Genomic DNA, 18,038 nt, shown 5'->3' on the forward strand with positions numbered 1-18,038 from the left:
ACCAGATGTAATTACCAAGTGTATGATCACCGCACTCACCCAGTGTTCCATCAGACTGAGAACAGTCAGCACCTTTCCCCTTCCCCTCTTGTTTTCATTACGCTTCACTATAAAGTTGTTGAAGATTCTGCAATTTCTTCCTGTCCCTGCAGTAAAGGATGATCTTTTCAAATGTGACCTCCAAAAGCAATACTGAACTCACACTGTTCCAGATGTTGGTGTATAATAAAGTGAGCGCACACTGCTTCTAAAGCCAGCAGAAGAATGACCTTCCCCACCGGCTTATGAAAAAAAGGAGACGATCTAATACAAAGAATTTAATCCCTACGTATGTTGAAAGAGCATCATTCTTTAGCTGTAAGAGGTTTTCTCATTGCTTCTTAGAAGGGAAAGTCAGCTCAGGAATCTTAATGTGAAAAATTTATTCTTTTATTTTCAAAAAAAAACAAACAAAAAAACAAAAAATAACCCAAACAAAACCAAAACAAAAAACCCAACAGAAAAAAAAACAAAAAAACAAATGAAACCAAAACAAAACCCAAGTAACTTCCGCTTTTGTACTAACAGAACAAGATTAAGAACAAATTACTTTAATAACCAGAAAAATAACAAGATTTATAGTAATCTATTTCTGGCACTAATATAGATGCAAATAGGCAAAAATCACACAAGCCTATTCCACGGGGGCAGCTTCAGTGTTTTCTTGCTCAGGAGCAGGTTCACTGCTGGCTTCTTTTCCTTCTTTGCTTCGTTTGGATTTTTTGTGTTTGTGCCTTCTGTGGCTGTCTCCTTCTTCACTGTCGTGGCGGCGTCTGCTGTTACTAAAGAGAAAGAGGGAAAATACACCTCAAGTCATTGCATGACACTTCAGGCCCCCCTTCATGAGAGTACTGAAAACTACAGCCTTTGTGTTCATTCTTGAAAACTGGCTCCTGCTCTGTCTCGTATGGTAGCTGGATATCAAAATCAAGCTGAACTGTTTAAGTAGTGGTATGTACATTCACACACCCTGTGATTCTTTACTGCGATATCTGAATAACTTTTAGATTTGCAGCCCATATTCTAATAGTAATAATTCTAGTTATGTCACATCCCTAATAGTATCCTTAGAACATTCTTATATTCATCCCCTTCCCCTGAATTTCTAATTCAAAAAGGATCAAGATGAACAATTCCTATGGAGTGAAAATAAGATCTACTTCACAAAGTTCATGTGTTAATGCTGATGAATGTCAGCTTCACTCTACCTCTTTCTGACCCATCATTTTACACTTTTTCCCCCAAATTCATAATTTCTGTTCACTACCTAAGGCAGTCACATGCATCAATATGAAGTTACCCTGCACCAACACTGTTTATTGTCTGTCCACATTTTATATTGCATACTTGTTTCAAGTAGTACATTTAAGTGTTTTCCACAGAACTCCAGTTTGTTTGGGGCTCTTTTAAGAAATTATTTTTTTAAGCTGGTAAAGTCTTTAGTATCCTATTAAAAAACTCAAACCTTCGAGATGATTTGTGTCTTGTATCTTCTTTCTCTCTGTGTCTCCTCTCTCTGTGTCGGTCATCTTTCTCTCTGCTTGTCCTATGGCGGTCGTAGCCTCTTTCTGCATAGTCTCTGTATCTGTACCGTTCTTCATCACTGGTTAAAAGAAGATCTTTTCAGGGCAGTAACACTAAGAAGTACATATATATACATAAACGTTCATACACTTTTGAGAAGAGTGACAAAAACAAATAATCTTCATGTTGCTTCTGTGTTTCTAAACCAAATCCACACCCTATATTAAAGGATATTAAAGCACTTTGCCTCATACTCCAGACTTACCAAGTCTTACAGGAAGATACAACATAACCAGGCTTATTTTGATACTATTAAGCTGACAAAAGCCAAGTGTTTCAAGCTTTCCTTACGTTTCTTTGCTAACATTTACCATAAAAAAGCAAGTCTTTTCCAGCAGCTTTGACAGCAGCAGATCAGACAGACTACGCAAAGAGAACAGCTCACCTCGAGAGCTTCATCATTCACTGCAGCAGTGAGAATTTAAATCAAAACAATTTTATCTGCTATAACTTGGATCTAGAGGCCATTTCCCAAATGAGGACATTACATCAGTGTTCATTACAGCTATGCGTAAAAACTCAGAGAAGGGGCAGATGTCTGAAGCAAAAGCACTGGTCCTTCTGTGAAGTTTTATATGATTGTATCATAGAGCAAATTAAAAAAATTAAATATCTGCAATTTAGGGTAGCATAGAGAAGCATCAAACAGAATTCTAAGAAACATTACAAATATTCATACACTGAAATCAGGAAAACTACAGTTATTTGTAAGGAGCTCAAAGTTATGACTTATGATTAAGTAATACAGCTGCACTGATCAACGACTACATTAATATAAATTCTGCACTCACAACCACACATCTCAGAGTAAGTTGATCTAAACTGCTGTGGCAGATCACAGGATGGCTGAGGTGGACAGGGACCTCTGGGTCCATCTTGTCCCTGCTTGAACAGGGATGGGACATCTGGAGCAGGTGGGTGCCCATGTCCTCCAAGAGGAGACTCCGCAGACTCTGGGCAGTCTATGCCAGTGCTTGGTCACTTGCATATGGTCATACAGTTGCTCCACTCTTGGCATCATCCAATTATCACTTCTGTGATAGTGACACAGGTGTGAATATCATTTCTTAAAGATCTCATTAAGGAATACAGCTCACTGCATTTTGAACTTTATCACACAGACAGTTCAGTCCTGCTCAATCTATCATCCACCTGGACACCAAGTCCTTTCCTGTAAAGCTGCTTTCCAGCCAAAAAGATCCTAGTCTGCTCTGCTACACTGGATTACTGGTTCCCATGACCTCAGAAATATAGGTGGGGATTTTGTTTAAATTACTAAGGAACATCCATGAGACAGGTAAGGTACCAATCAGACAGAGGTCCGCACATTTCAGAAGCAACTAGCTGTTGCAAAACTATCAGAACAGAACCCACACCACACTCTTTGCAGAAGAAATCAGTCTTAAAAAACCACTGTGTTTTCTCAAGGGGTACAACCATAAAAACGCTGAGAGGGCAGCAGGGCAAAGAAGGAATAAAACACAGACAACTGAAGGCTTATTTATAAAGCACATTCTGATTGTACTAATAGAGTAAAAAATAAATAAATCCAATATTCTTACAATTCTAAGAAATATATATTTTTTAAATTGAGAAAAGAACTGCCAAAAACATATAAAAAAGTAATTTCAGAGAAGTAAAAAGGTCAAGATGATCCTTACCCCAAATCTCACCATAGTATTGCTTAAGTTTAAACAAAGGGAATTCAAATAAAAGCAATGCATCTGTGTTGTGTCTAGAATAGTTCACATTCTCTTTCTTATAGCTCAATTTTCTGAGTGCACAAAATTGAAATAAACCTTCTTAAAATATGTATTTATGTATAAACAACACATACAGAAATATTATGCCTGCATGTTCTGTCTTTCTTAAATCACTTCCACCTTCTCCGTGATTCCCAAACCAACTCATATGAGCTAAGGGCCTCCCATTTTCTTAACACAGCCATGTGGCAACAGCTTTGCTGCAGATGGTGGATAATTTAGTCGCATAAAAAAAACTTGAGGCCTGCTCTTCCCCCTTCTTTGCAGATAACTCTGGCAGCAGCACAGAGATTTCTCTGGGCCTGGAAGCTATTAAGGTTCATTTCAAGCACCCTTGAATGACCAGGCTCCTTTCTGGCCTTCAATCAAGCTGTCTGAGAAACAGATGTTTAGATTGGGCTGAGTTCTTAGAAACTGACCCTGTAATGCAGCACATGCGCACAGGAGAGGCCATCGCTGCAATAATCTTGGCATCTGTATACATGGGGGAAAAGCAGCTTTCCTGCATCTAGTTTGGGTCTTTAGCTAACAAACAACTGTGCAAAAAAAAAAAATCTCATCTCTCAGTTGAAGTCATCTGTGTTGACTCTGGGTGTTCTCATTTCCCCCAGTGTAAAACCATTAGCGAAAACAATCAGCTCAATAGCTCATGTATATTTTTCTGCAAAATTGAAATTTAACAATAAAAACTGAGAAAAGCAGTCTAGACGTCCACCCCCAAATATTTAGCAAATATCGAACAAAATAAATATGGATAAATCTGGCGAGCCAACGCGACTCTATGGAGTCACAGAAAGTTCAGCACTAAACGCCTTCTGCTTGGGTGCATCAATCACAGAATGGCTGCACCTTTTTTTTAAAGCAATTGGGTTTGAAAGCCTGAAGAATATCAATTATCCATCTGAAAATAAAAAAAGAAAAAAATGTTGTGGCTTAAAGTAAGTTTTTAAAAGGTTGTTTGGACAGACTGGTATCCAGATTGGTATCCAGCCCGCGTGAATGACTGAAGTACCCATCTCTGCAGCTCACTGCACCATTAATAAAGGTCAAAGGTTGTTCTGTATTGCTCGTGGCATTGAGATGGCAACTAAAGTTCATTAAATACTTCTGCAGGTACAACTCAGGTGAAAGAGAACAGAGTATTCTCACACACCGCGCTTAAATCTCACCTTTAATCTGTATTAAAGCACTATGAACAGCTTGGACATACACTGTAGCTTTTCCATTTCTGTTTCACATTTAGAAATAGAATTTCAGTTTCCAACTGCAAAGGGGGCAGGGGAAGAGGCCACACCCTCCATCTCTTGGAATACACAGATGAACATTGGACTTTAAAGCCGAAATACACGACATAGCACAGACACAGGGCTCAAAGCAGAGCTGCAGCATGTTTGAGTAGTTGCACTAACCTGTTGAACGTGCTTGAAGATGGGCTGTGATCTCGGTCCCTTTCCCTGTCTCTGGTACGTTCTCGATCTCTGTCTCGGTCCCGGTCCCGATCTCGATCCCGAGATCGATCTCTGTCCCGTTCCCTATCCTTCTCTCGCCGTGCATAGTAATCCCACTGTTTGCTGCTGTCCATAAGACTAGACCATGAAGGAGCAGAACCTGCAAGGTGCGGAAAGGTGACTAAAGAAAGAGACGCCGGTATTAGAAAGAACAAAAGCAGATACCATAAGAAAACTGTAGCACTTCTGTGTGAAAGCAGACGTTCGATAGCCTCCTTCAGTGACATTCTCCAATCTGTCCCTTTCATGCGGAAGTTATTTTTGCACAAACTGCATTTTTTTCATTATGTTAATAAAGGCCTCAGCGCTCCTTTAAAAACTCCTTGTGAAGATGTACAGAAGTGGGTAATATAGTCCAAAAAAACACGAGGGAAAGGATACATCCAACTTTCTATTTAGATGTTATTAGGTTTTGTTACTGTATTTCAAATATTGCATGTTTGTTACTCTCAGTGTTCTCTTCACCAGGCTTTTTCCATCACAAAATGTAATGGTAACTTTAGAGGTTTGTCCACAAACTCACTCTGGAGAGAAGAAACAATGCTCCTAATTATATCCTGTAAGATGCTACTTCTAACAAAGACTCATCACGACCACTATTACTGCTAAACCATTGCAGCTTCAGAAAATGAAGCATACTGTTCAAAGCCTACACGCTGAAGAAGTTAAGAAGGAAGCCACAGCACAACACAGTCTCACAACCTCTCTAGGTAACCAGCAATGGCAGAATGGATGTGCTCCTCCTTTGCTTCTCACCAGCTCAGATGTAATAAATAGCTCTAATCTTAATGCCCCAATTGTTTTCTGCTGCTTTCCCTCTCCAGAAGCCCCAGGGATGCATCCTATTACTGAAAAATAAGGGCTGAAGTATTTAACTGGAAACAGCACTCTCTAGTGGGCTTAGAGAGGTCACAAATTCCAACTTTCTGCTTATCTGATTTCCTACCAAGTGATAATATACCGTTCAACAAAAGCTTGGGTTCCCTTTCATTATCTATAATACAAGAATAATATTCACTCGATTCCACAGCATTGTGAATTGACATCAATCATGTAATTAGTAGAAACACCTACTCAGTAACATTGAGTGTATTAGTAATGCTGAATTCAGTACTCCCCAGCTCTCTCTCAGCTACATTCAGACTGCCCTGCCTATCACATCTGGAGCATGCCTGCCCCAGAAACCCTTGGCAGGCAGAAGCTCCCATCAGCAGTTTGCCAAATGTCCAAAGGAGTAATACAAAAGACCTTTTGAGCAGGCAACACAGCAGGAAAAAAACACCTCATTGTGAAAACGTATCTCCAATGAAAAGCATTGTAATTTCTTTAAAAGGCATTTCTATGAAGGTTCGCTTCTAACAAAATGCTTGATGCTGCTTCACTTCAGGGCTACAGAGAAAATAAGGAGTTAACAGAAAATAAAGTACCCTAACACAACAGTTATGTTGTTCATCATACTGCCAAAACTGACATTCTTCTAAGGAAAGGAGCCAGAAATAGCAAAAAAACAGCTGGACTTTAAAGACTGCTAATTTCCTTGACTTGCCACTAAGTCAACAATATACGTATGGTCTACAAGGCTTGAACACACTGGCTGACACAATATTCTGATCTGAAGTGTGAAATTCAGTTTGACTCTAATTGCACACCACCAAACAATTACTTTTTTTATTAAGGGTATTATAAACTGCTCTGATGAATTCTGGTTATTCCCTCGCACCTGCAATAATTCTCATCACTGTCACTCCAACAACATGAGACAAACCAGTTATCTGTTACTCTGAAAATACAGCATATGTTCTATCTGGGTTTTCACCAGTAGTAATTCACAATGCACAAAGATTTTAAGGGAGTGCGTTTTCTAAACTAAACTGGTGTTCCATTATGGCTTTCAGTATGCTTCCATTCAGAAAATCATGTATTACCATTTTTATCATTTGACCTGGATGCTGGAGTGGAATGTATCCTTAGTAAGTTCACTAATGGCATTGAAGTGGGAGGTGCTGACTCCTTGTAGGGATGGATGAGCCAGCACTGTGCCCTGGTAGCCAAGATGGCAAGGTGTATTTTGGGGTGCATCATGCACCGCTTAGCTAGCTGGTGAAAAGATGTGATTCTCCTGTTATATACAGCATTGGTGCATCCTCACCTCAAATAGTGTATGAAGTTCTGGTCTCCATAATAAATTTGCCTAGAGGGCGGCAACAAAGGTGGTAGGACATGTCCTATGTCCTGTGAAGAGAGGTTGTGGACACTTGGGCTGTCTGGTCTGGAGAAAAGGAGGCTGGCTGAGAACTCCCTGATGGGGAAGCAGAGGGAGGTGCTGAGCTCCACTCCTGAGAACCAATGTCAGAACATGCAAGAGTGGTGCAAAGCTGTTCCAAGAGAGGTTTAAATTGGGCACTGGGAAACATTCCTTTACTGTGAAGATGGTTGAACACTGGAACAGGCTTCCTAGAAAGGTGGCTGATGCACCAAACCTCTTGAATGATGACGGACATTTAATTCTATTTAATAGTAATAGTCTTGTGAGGGTTAGAAGGGACCTTAGAGATCATCAAGTCCAACCCCCGGGATTTGAGCCTCTGTGCTGCAGTCCCTAATAACACAAACCATGCTGTGATTCTGTAAGAACTTGTAAAGTGGGCCCACAAGAACCTAATGAGATTCAACAAGACCCAGAATAAGATGCTGCAGTTGGGTCAGGGCAATCCCAGACACGTCTGCAGAAATGAGAAGAACTCAGTAAGAGCAACCATGTGAAGAAGGCATTGTGAATTCTGGAACAGAACTCACTAAAAACCTCACAAAAAAACTGGACAAAAAGCTGGACATAAGCCAGCAGTGTGCACTTGCAGCCCAGATGCCAATCATATCCTGAGCTGCATCAAAAGGAGAGGTGGGCAGTAGATAGAGGGAGATGATTGTTCCCCTCTAATCAACTCTCATAAGGCGCTACCTGGAGAGCTGCATCCAGGCCATAGGCCCCTGGCACTAGAAAGAGAAGATGATCAGAGGGCTGGAGCACCCCTCCTGAGAAGAAAGGCTGAGGGAGTTGGGCTTGTTCAGCTTGGAGAAGGATCCAGGGAAACCTCACTGCAGCATTCCACTACTTTAAGGGAACTTACAAACAGAAGAGGACCAACTTTTTACATGGGCAGATAGGACAGGACAAGAGGGAATGGTTTAAAACTAAAAGAGAAGAAATTTAGATTAGATGTTAGGGGAAAAATCTTTATTCAAGAGGGTGCATGTTACAGGAACTGACTGCCCAGAAAAGCTGTAGATGCTCCATCCTTGGAGACATTCCAGTTTGGATGGGACCCTGGCCCTGGGCAGTCTGATCTGATCTGTGGCAAACCTGCCCATAGCAGGAGGCTGGAATTCAATGGACTTTAAAGCCCCTTCCAAACTAAGCCACTCTATGATTCTATACAATAATGTCCTCATTAATATGCTTTAACTTTTAGCTAGCCCTGAAGAGGTCAGACAGTTGGAAGAGACTACTCTTGTAGATCCCCTCCAGTTGAACTACTTTACTGTTCTCTAATTTTGAAGTTTAATTCTGAATTTTAAACCAAGAAGAGAAGGAACTTGAAACAGACAGCCAATAGTTTTGCACATGCATAGTGTCACAACAAGGCAAAGCATTAATACATCTTCTATGATTCTATGATCTTCCTTGTGCCTCAACAAATACTGTCTCTGGAACTGCTTCTGCACTGCTATAATCATTGCATGTACATGTTTTACAAAGAAAAACATTCAGAGCACTGAATAAAAAAATGCTTCAGGAAACAGCAGCTATCAAGTTGCTATATCAGCAAACCAAATGCAGTTGTATATACTGAGAGATGGCAAAGATAGCAATGACTCACGAAAGGATTTAAAAACAAACTGAAGAAATTGCATTTGATGCAGCAGAAGAGCATAAAGATAGGATGTTTTTGCAGCTATAGTGTGGCTACTATGCCACATTCATATCGAAATTGCAGTGGGAAAAATGGCAAAGACACCAAAGCATAAGATTAGTAATTTTAATAGGCCGAAGAAAAGCTTGTGCCTTAATCGGGGCCTGTATTTTCATACACCATCTTTCCGTGCCATCAAACACACTGACTGGTAAAGAAGGTAACAGGTTGGAGATTCAGTGATATCAACTAGTAAATAAACACCTGTATTAACTCTTAGTAAAACAATCGTCTGCACTATACTGCACCACTAAGTTCTCAATTTACCTAAGTCCCAACATACTGAGTGCATTGATAAAATATATGGCAAAATTCAAACAGGGTAAGGATCACGTTGTGAGATAAGAATGGCAAGGGTAAGATCTTCATCTTTCACTGGAAGGACACCCACAACAGCAACTACCTGCCACTGAGCCTCTACAGATCCCAAAACCCATATGAAGTCCCACCTCAGAGACAGACAATTGCTTTGTACAGCACATATGAAAGCTTTGGCTACAATAGAGATGCTAGATACACTGGGAAAGAGGAGGCACTCATTTTCTCTTAATTTGTGCAAGATTATCAGCTGAAAAGGATTTAAAGCTGGTCTAAATACAGTATTTTATTAAGTATTCTGAAGTAGCCACCCCAGACTATTATACAAGAACAAGAGCTCCACACTCATAGCCAGAATAGGTGATTTTCCCTCCACAGAATTAGCTTAAACTACTATTACTAAGATACTGCTATTTCACTAACATAAGAAGTATAACACACAATTTTCTGCAAGAGACTCTACTGTATAAACGTATTACAGATACGTGGTGACATCGCCTGTATGGTTCCACAGGAGCACTTATCCACTCATCTCCACCAAAAGATATATTGAGGTCTTTTTGAGGGATGGTCCTAACAAAAACTGAGTATTATTTCCACAAAGATGAATTCCAGAAAGATGTGGCAAAGAAAGCAATTAGGCTGGATCACGCAGTAAGTGCTGACTTAGTTAAGCTAACATATTTCTTGTTATGATAAGGACCTTCCCGTAAGAAAGATGCAACAAAATTCTTCAGGACTTTGCTCCTTTCATCTCATTTAAACTTCTGCGTTTTAAGGAACCAGTTTCTCCAGAAAACAAGGAGCACTGTGAAGTCAGTTTTCACTTTAATTAACCTCTTACACAGAATGACTTCTTATATCTGCACAGGGGGATTTCAGGTTCGCATTCCAGCTTGAAGATGAAACAGCATGTTACATGACTCACTTCTAAAAACTTCTGCTTCTTCTGTCAATTTTCATGTCTTTATGAGAAGAGAGATGAAGAAAGCAGAGATGAGAAAAGGAATGAAACTCACCTGATAAGCAAAGTAGGTAAAAGCTTAAGACCCAAACATCCAGATGTTTCATCTTTAGATATTCATCTTTAGATATTCATCTAAAGAATACTAGATGATATTTTGTAGCTGGAAATTAACTCAAGTAAACCAGGTTCCCCTGTTTGCTCATACATTCTCCAGGAGCTCAGAAAACTGCAAGTGCTGAGCAGACAGAAATTTTAAGACCAAATGACTGTACTATATCAGGAAACACATAGGAAAATAAATTCAGATGAAATGCAAAACTATCACGTGGGAAACACTGTTTAAAGCACACTTGGAGAAGAACAGAAATTGTAGCAGCAGGAGCATTTTCTTCTTTGTCAACTAGAATGCACTAATTAAAACATGTTATATCTGTCTTTTTTTCAACAACTAAGATCAGCTCAGAAATTCATTAACAGTCACTATATGAACATTAGGAAACTAGGGATTGCGTGCTCCTATAACCAACCAATGGGAAAAAATTGCAGCAGTGTGATAAGGATTATGAATCATCAAAATTGTAAATCAAACTTGGGGTGTTCCTTAACTTAAACGTTTTTTACTAGCAGATCTAATCTCTGATGGGAAAAAAAAAATCTTCAAGTAACTGCAATAACTTGAGCAAGAATCTGAACAAGAAAGACCACAATGCAAACTACTCCTTAACTACCTTGTCTACGTACCACTAAGTATGCACACCCCTCAACCAGGAAACATACCTAACCTGTCACACTGGACAACTCATAAATATATCATTTCCTTCTTCAGAAGAAATAGAAGGAAGAAATACCCAAGCCCTAACCCTAGCAAAGTTAGTGACTGGCAACGTGTTCAACTTACATTCTCCCATTTGGGCCAAATCAGGAAGATGACAACATTTCAGCATTTCTATTACCCTTTTGTCTCAAGGAGCAGAGCTGTGTGCTAGATAACAGTTCTCAACTCACTGCTAAGTTCTGTGGACTTCCATTTGAGTCCACATAACAGAATTTCTACTCCAGTTCATCCTCATAAAACGGGCATCAGATTTTTTCCAATTGCATTCACCAAAACAGAAAAAAAAATCAGCTTCTGGAACAGGCTACATAACAATCATAATATCTCAGACAAACAATTTGTTAAGCAAAAGAACCGAGCTTAGGAACAGCTGGTACATCTGCAACACTGTCTACCGGTCACAATGGCAGGTAATGAGATTTCATAATGAAAGGACCTGTACAGATTCACAGCTAAAATGGTAGTAAGCATTTAAAACAATTTGACAGCGCACTAATAATCATTTTTCAAAGCCAGCAAACTCACCACTGCCGTATGAAAATGCACGAACAGAACGACTGTCATAGCCAGAGGAATGTCCACTGTTAAGAAGAAAATATACATAAAATTGGTGGAATTAGCTTTAATGGTAATACTGAAAAGATACACTCCTAGTACTATTACACAGAATTGTTACCATCTTACACAATACAAGAAAATATCTAAGTTAAGTATTCCATTTTGAGCATTAGTAATTAAGAAAGCAATCCAACATTACTTCAGTTTAACAAAGAAGATGACAACAGCATTCTCTAACATCTTCTTAAAATTAAAAAAACAACAAAACACCATATATAGGAATATTCCATTTCAAATACTGATTATACCATGTTATTGCAAAAATACTGAACTTAATGTACAATTGCTTGGAAGTGCTTCTTTTGTGAATGAAACCATTCCCATTCTTTCTGTTAACAAGTAGGTATGTGAGCATATCTAAGAACAGAACAGGTGGACTTCAAATGTGCAGTTCTATAAATATAGTATTAAATGAACTACATATTTTCAATCCTGACTCCTTTCAGAGGTAGCCAACTCAAGTAGGTGAAACTAGTAAGATTAAAATGGATGATATGTGCGTAAGACATAATTCAAACACAAAATTCTTTCATGATTTTTACCACTTCCTAAATAGCTTGAATGAATTATCTATGCCATATTTAAATTGAATGCTATTTCTTTTCCTGAAGGCAATGTAGCATTAAAACAAACAAAAACACAAGTTTGGGGTTAGTTTAGTTTAAAACAAACAAACAAACAAAGATAGCAAAAAAACCACCAAACAACAAAGCTAGAGAAAGGCCAATGCAATATTGTAACATGTAAGAGTATACAATCTGGTTTATAATAAACTATAATAAACTAGATTTTTTTCAAATTGTATTTCAGTACCTCTGTAAATATTTACTCAAAGTAAATAAGTGACTACTGCTTAACAGAAGATACAGTCACATTAACTGTCAGTATGAAATGACAGATTTACTTTCATGCACAGTGAATGCATCCAGCTATTTTTTTTCTGAATTAAATCAGAAGTGGATTTTGTCTGATATCTGCCCTCATCATCCTGCAGCACAAACATTAACAATATTTTCAGTTTCAAAGGAACAGACGTGTACCTTTTTCCACTGAAATCCAACAGACTGAAAAAAGGTTTGCACAGTATTAAGTGAACTTCGTATATGACCTGGTTTGGGCTCCACAGCATAATATAAATGCCTTTCAAGAGCTGTGCTCACCACTTCCCCACCCTCCCCTTTTAAATTTTTTTTTAAGGTATATACATACATACACACATACATAAATGGTCCCCAAAAAATACCATTAAGCCTATGAAATCTGGACATTTACAAACTGCATAAATACAAATTGGGATTCTGACAAACTCCTGCATTTCCTGTAGCTTATGAGGGCTTGGGTCTGTGGCCAAATTGTTTAATTATGTTCATTAATTATGTTCAGAGGATTTAGTGCATGTGAGGTGAACTAAGAGGTTAACCTAATTCAGCCATCAGACTGCTAAAGAACACTTTAACAAGTATTACCTTAACTTTCCTCTTAAGTCTTGACAATGATACATCATCATAACAAAACTAGCTAAGTGGTCACACAAGCTACTCAAAAGAATATTAAGCGTGAAAGATATGAGCCTAGTAACATTTCTGGACAAATAGTGTAAAAAATAAAAACTGCTTCTCCACTGTTAGATAAAACCCACTGAGTAGTCTAAGAGTCATCAGTGACATCTGATTTATTAGTTACAAAATACTGATACATTGCTTTATAAGATTTCCAAGAGATAATCACCTTTCTATGGTGGGTATGAGGGAAGGTGGAGGACCGCCAGGTGGTGGTGGAAAGCCTGTAATCATTTATTGGGGGGAGAAGAAAACAAGAGAACCGAGTCAGGCATTTCAGAGAGCACAGTGCAACGAACTGTTTATCAGTAACTGTAAATAAGTTTATTTGGTAACATGGAGAACTACCTTCCAGATTAACAAAGGCAAGGTGATAAAATATCAGTACTTTAAATCAGACAGTGTATCTGAGTGTATCAGCCTTAAAAAATACAAAATGTGGGGGAAAAAAATCTAAGCAACTTTACCTGGTGGTGGTACTGTGATTGGTATACCTAAAATGATAACAAATAACGTATCAGTTACAGTAACAGTGCTTATCACTTGTAGACCTAATATCACACTAAATGGCTGATTATCTACGCATCTAAAATCAGACTGAGCTATTACAACATGCATTATCAAGAGGAATAACTTATTTTCTATGTGTTCAGATTAAGATCTGATATTAATACCTACCATTAAGCTTTTATGTAAGCTATGCACAATTTAATCTGGCTTCTTGCTTAAATTCCTACTTTTCACAATTTTATTTAAATATAAACAAAAATAACGTAGAATGAATCTGTGTCTCAAGATTAGAAGTCCATCCATAACCCTACAATGTTAAGTATCCAGAAGGAAAGTAATGTCCTAGAGAACTTATTTGCTTTGATTTATATTCCATAACTAGATGAAAGGAAATGCAATTGGCCCCTGACCCTTATAAGCTTAGCATGGGAAATACTATGTCCACACGGACAAAATATTCTAGCAACAAGAATTACTGACTTTTCAGTCAATGCTGTGCCACTCTGCAATTAATCATTCGGATGCTACTTGAAGGGGAAAAAAATGCTTAGTCATCCATTTTCTTAAAAATATCTGGGAAGAGAGAATCCTCTGACATAAGCATATGTAAAAATGTTGCAACTCTGTTGGCTTTCTTGCTTGCTTGTTTTGTAGGTAGATGTACAAAGAAACTTCACTTTAAATGCAGCAGTAGTTTAATTAAGGCAGTGGAAGTTTTAGTTCACTATGGAAACACCCCCCCAAACTCCATAAAACATGCTTACTATATCAGACTTCTGTGTGAGTTCTGAACTGAAATGTACAGAAACAAACAAGAACACTTCCATGGGGCTCAGGATCACATTTGCAATCACAACACGCAAATCTACTCCATTTCCTTAACTTCTCATACATTTTACACCTTTCAGGCATCTGAACAGAAGAGCCTGAAAGCCTCCACAGAGCTTGACCACTATGCTCATTAACCCTGCAGTTTATTTTCCCTCAAAAACTTAAGTTATGAATGCATTCCCACTCTTGAACAACAAAATCATTTTGCAGGTTATAAAATCAATTAGCATTAAAACCAAGATATTCATGCTCAAATGCCCAAAATTCAACCTTTCAATGAGAGCACAATTCCAACTTCTTTGAGGAAACTAAATAGACAAAGAAAACAACCATATCTTAAGGCCAAGATACTTTTTCCTGGCATAAATCTGTGGATATAAATGTTTAACGATTGTGCAGTCAGCTTCAATACAATCATTTGAGAATCCATGAAAAAAATGTACCTACTACCATACACAGTAATGCAATACTGAGCTATTTCTTGGGATGCGGGGACTAAACCTGAATATCAGCCCAAGGAAAAGTCAAGCAGAGGCCACGTCCCTAAGAGAAACTGCATGGCAGCACCACAGAGATACAACATGACAAAACCTAAATATTCCTCTTTGTGTCAAAAGCAATCCAAATGGCAGCAATAATAGAATTTTACTTAATATACTTAGAATTGCTGTCAGGATACTCTACACCAACCTACTAACTCAAGGCTGGTAAATGTTTACAGAACACTAAGTAGGTTTCACTAAAGGAAAGCAACTCCACAAGTGCTAAGGTGCAGAGTATTATCATACTTGATACCACACTCAAAGTTAGCTAAACTGTGTAGTAGCCCACAACACTGCAATACATCCTGATCTGGAGTAAAAACTTCTTTCACCACTCTAAACTAAGACAAATTCTCTAACTTAAGTGAAAAAATGTACGGTTAATTGGTAAACCCCAGTAAAAATCTAAGTAGTCAAACTGCCCAAAGTTATGCAGCATAAATTTCGTACTTCAGTAGATTGTTTTTTCCTAATCCCACAAATACAGACTGTACTTTAAATACATTCTTAAAACTACAGCATGTAGAACAACATTTTGACCCACTAAATTGTGTTCAACAGAAGCATCCACTTTCTTCTTTAAATATGAATTAATCCAACACAGCAATAAACCAAGAAAATAAAAACCCGTATTTCTGCTACAGACTGCGGTTTCTTTGGAGAATCTGAGAATCTTCTGTGTTTGGCAATTTGAATTCCAGAACTCCTTTCTCAAAAAAGATGTGAATCACAATAGTGAATGAATTCAGAACAAGAGACCAAACTTCAAAGCAGGATCCTTTTTCAAAGGGGCTTTTAGAGGATGTTTTATATTTGGAATACTTAAATTTCTGGCAAGTAGTCTCAGTTTAATATTGGGTAAGAGCGCGTTTTTTTTCCACTCTCCCTTCACTGAACCTAGGAGGGATGGCAGATTCTATTTTGGGAACAACTTTGAAGATAAAGAGCTGGCAACAGCACAATTAAAACAGAGGCCTGAAGAAACCAAATCCACTGCTCTTAATCGTTATTTTCGAATCCACTTGAAGCATGGAAGGCTGTTGAAAGAGACTTTCTGAAAAAGTGCACATCATAAACCTGTCCACAAACCAAAAGCCTAAAGCCAAACCTGGTTGCTAGATCTGTAGCACGCATGTATTTCTTTCACCTTTAAAAAGCTAGACAAGTGAGGGGTTTCATAAGAACAACACAGCACACCTATGCAGAAAGTTGGATAAGAATATCAGGTGCTAACTAGAACTGTAACTGAAAGAATACAACACCTAATACCTTGAAGGCATGTCTAAGGAAAGAGTAGAACACAACCTTATGAAATTCTGCACATACATTCAAATCAGCATGGAATGCACTGCCTTTAACTCATTATCATCAGCCTCTTATTTTCCAATGACTATGTGGGACTGAATATTTACCTGGTGGGGGAATCAGAGGCGGAGCAGTACTGACAGTTGGAGGGGGTGGGAGGAAAGGAGGTGGTGGAAGGTGAGTAGGTGGAGCTCCTGGAGGGAAAAATGGAGGTGGCTTGGTAAAATTGTCTACTTCAGGATTAGATCGTTCTGAAAGAACCTGTAAAATATCAAACTGTAGTTACAATTGCTACGTAAAAAGCGTAGAAGATAGTTTTGTTCTTCTTCCAGTTATTATATCAGGGAAGTATTATTATGCACCTAAATAGCCATATTCAGATAGTTTAAGTTCTACTTCAATACCTATGCTCAGTGTCCCATACTTTCTGAGAACCTCTGAGAAGATTAGAAAGGCCAACAGGGAACAATAAACATTGGATTTTAGAGAATATAGGCCATCTGAATATGGCCTTAACATCACCTTTCATTTCTATTTAAAAGGAAATATTTCTTTAAAACACTATCAACATTAAAAGGATGGAAAAAAAACCCACAACACAAAAACAAACCCAAGACTTTAAATTACTTAAACACTGTGAGAAGTTCAGCTGAAAAACACAACTAAGTGTTTTCAACAGAAGTACCACAATCCATTTTCATTGTTCAAAATTAAACGAGATGGGTATGGAATGCAGCTAGAGCGCCAAGCAAACTTGATTCTTCTCTACGCTTTAGTCAGGAGAGGATATTGTATGTTCAACCTTAGTGCATTCACTTATTGCCTAAAGATAACCCAAGCCCATGAAGACTAAAATCATAATAACTACTATAATTTGTGGTAAAATAGTGTATATATATATATACACACACACAGAGATATATATACGTATATATATATATACACACACACACAAATATACACATTTATATATATATATATATACACTATACATATATATATTTAATGTACAATCAACTATTTTCTCATAAACAACATATTTTAGAAGACTATTTCTCAAACTATGTATGAAGAGAATTTCACTTTCATCATAAATCCGGCTGGATTTATGGAATCATAAATGGAATAGGAGAAGAATACATAGTTGAAGTATTTATTGTTGTCACATAGTAAAAAGACCTACTATAGACCACCTAGTCTCCTGAATTGTAGACCTGTAATATTGCTCATTTCCTTTCGGGAAGCCAAACTTCCAAAACACTCAAGTTTTTATCTTTTTATATATATCAAATATTTCATATCAGTATATTTCAATTGCCACAATTTTCTTCTTGAAAATAAAAGTACTTCTCTATTTCTTATTCATACAAATTGGAGTATTTTAATCAGATGCCAAGGTGAAAGCAAAAATGTTTTTTAGCTGAAGATAGGGTAAATCTGCAGTATAAAACCTGTATGTTGCTGTTTTCATTAGCACGTCGTCGTCCTTCTACCCTGCTGATAGTGATGGTCTGTCCAATCACATCTATTGCTCCAGATAATCGCCTGCAACACAGGGCAAACCAGAATTACACCACATATTGAACAACATCACTCATCATCCTTCTCAGAACACACAGTCTTTATACCAAAAAGGAAGTAGTTTGAAATTTATTCTTAAAATAAATCTTGCTTCAAACTCAAAATTT

The 18,038-nt window shown here is 37.9% G+C and overlaps 1 protein-coding gene across 13 annotated transcripts in view; it reads right to left on the reverse strand.

The window, feature by feature from the left end:
• Positions 1-407: 407 nt before the first annotated feature.
• The window catches only part of FIP1L1 (factor interacting with PAPOLA and CPSF1), a 35,884-nt gene continuing 18,253 nt past the window's right edge, over positions 408-18,038 (reverse strand). For 3 of the 13 annotated variants that reach the window (XM_085545433.1, XM_015862275.3, XM_085545429.1), the window contains exons 9-16: positions 17,802-17,895; positions 16,458-16,611; positions 13,630-13,656; positions 13,332-13,386; positions 11,511-11,566; positions 4,796-4,994; positions 1,505-1,642; positions 408-821 (exon numbers count right to left, since the gene is read on the reverse strand). In XM_085545433.1, the coding sequence (XP_085401559.1) occupies positions 674-821; positions 1,505-1,642; positions 4,796-4,994; positions 11,511-11,566; positions 13,332-13,386; positions 13,630-13,656; positions 16,458-16,611; positions 17,802-17,895 (871 nt within the window). In that variant the 3' untranslated portion in view covers positions 408-673. Of the gene's footprint in view, positions 822-1,504; positions 1,643-2,414; positions 2,658-4,141; positions 4,288-4,795; positions 5,016-5,807; positions 5,889-11,510; positions 11,567-13,330; positions 13,387-13,629; positions 13,657-16,457; positions 16,612-17,801; positions 17,896-18,038 lie in introns of those variants that run through there. The other 10 variants (XM_015862273.3, XM_015862274.3, XR_014945447.1 and 7 more) reach the window with 9 other exon arrangements.

This window comes from Coturnix japonica, chromosome 4 (assembly GCF_054131305.1).
Source record: "Coturnix japonica strain WE chromosome 4, WE-NBRP24, whole genome shotgun sequence".
NCBI classification, from domain to species: domain Eukaryota; kingdom Metazoa; phylum Chordata; class Aves; order Galliformes; family Phasianidae; genus Coturnix; species Coturnix japonica.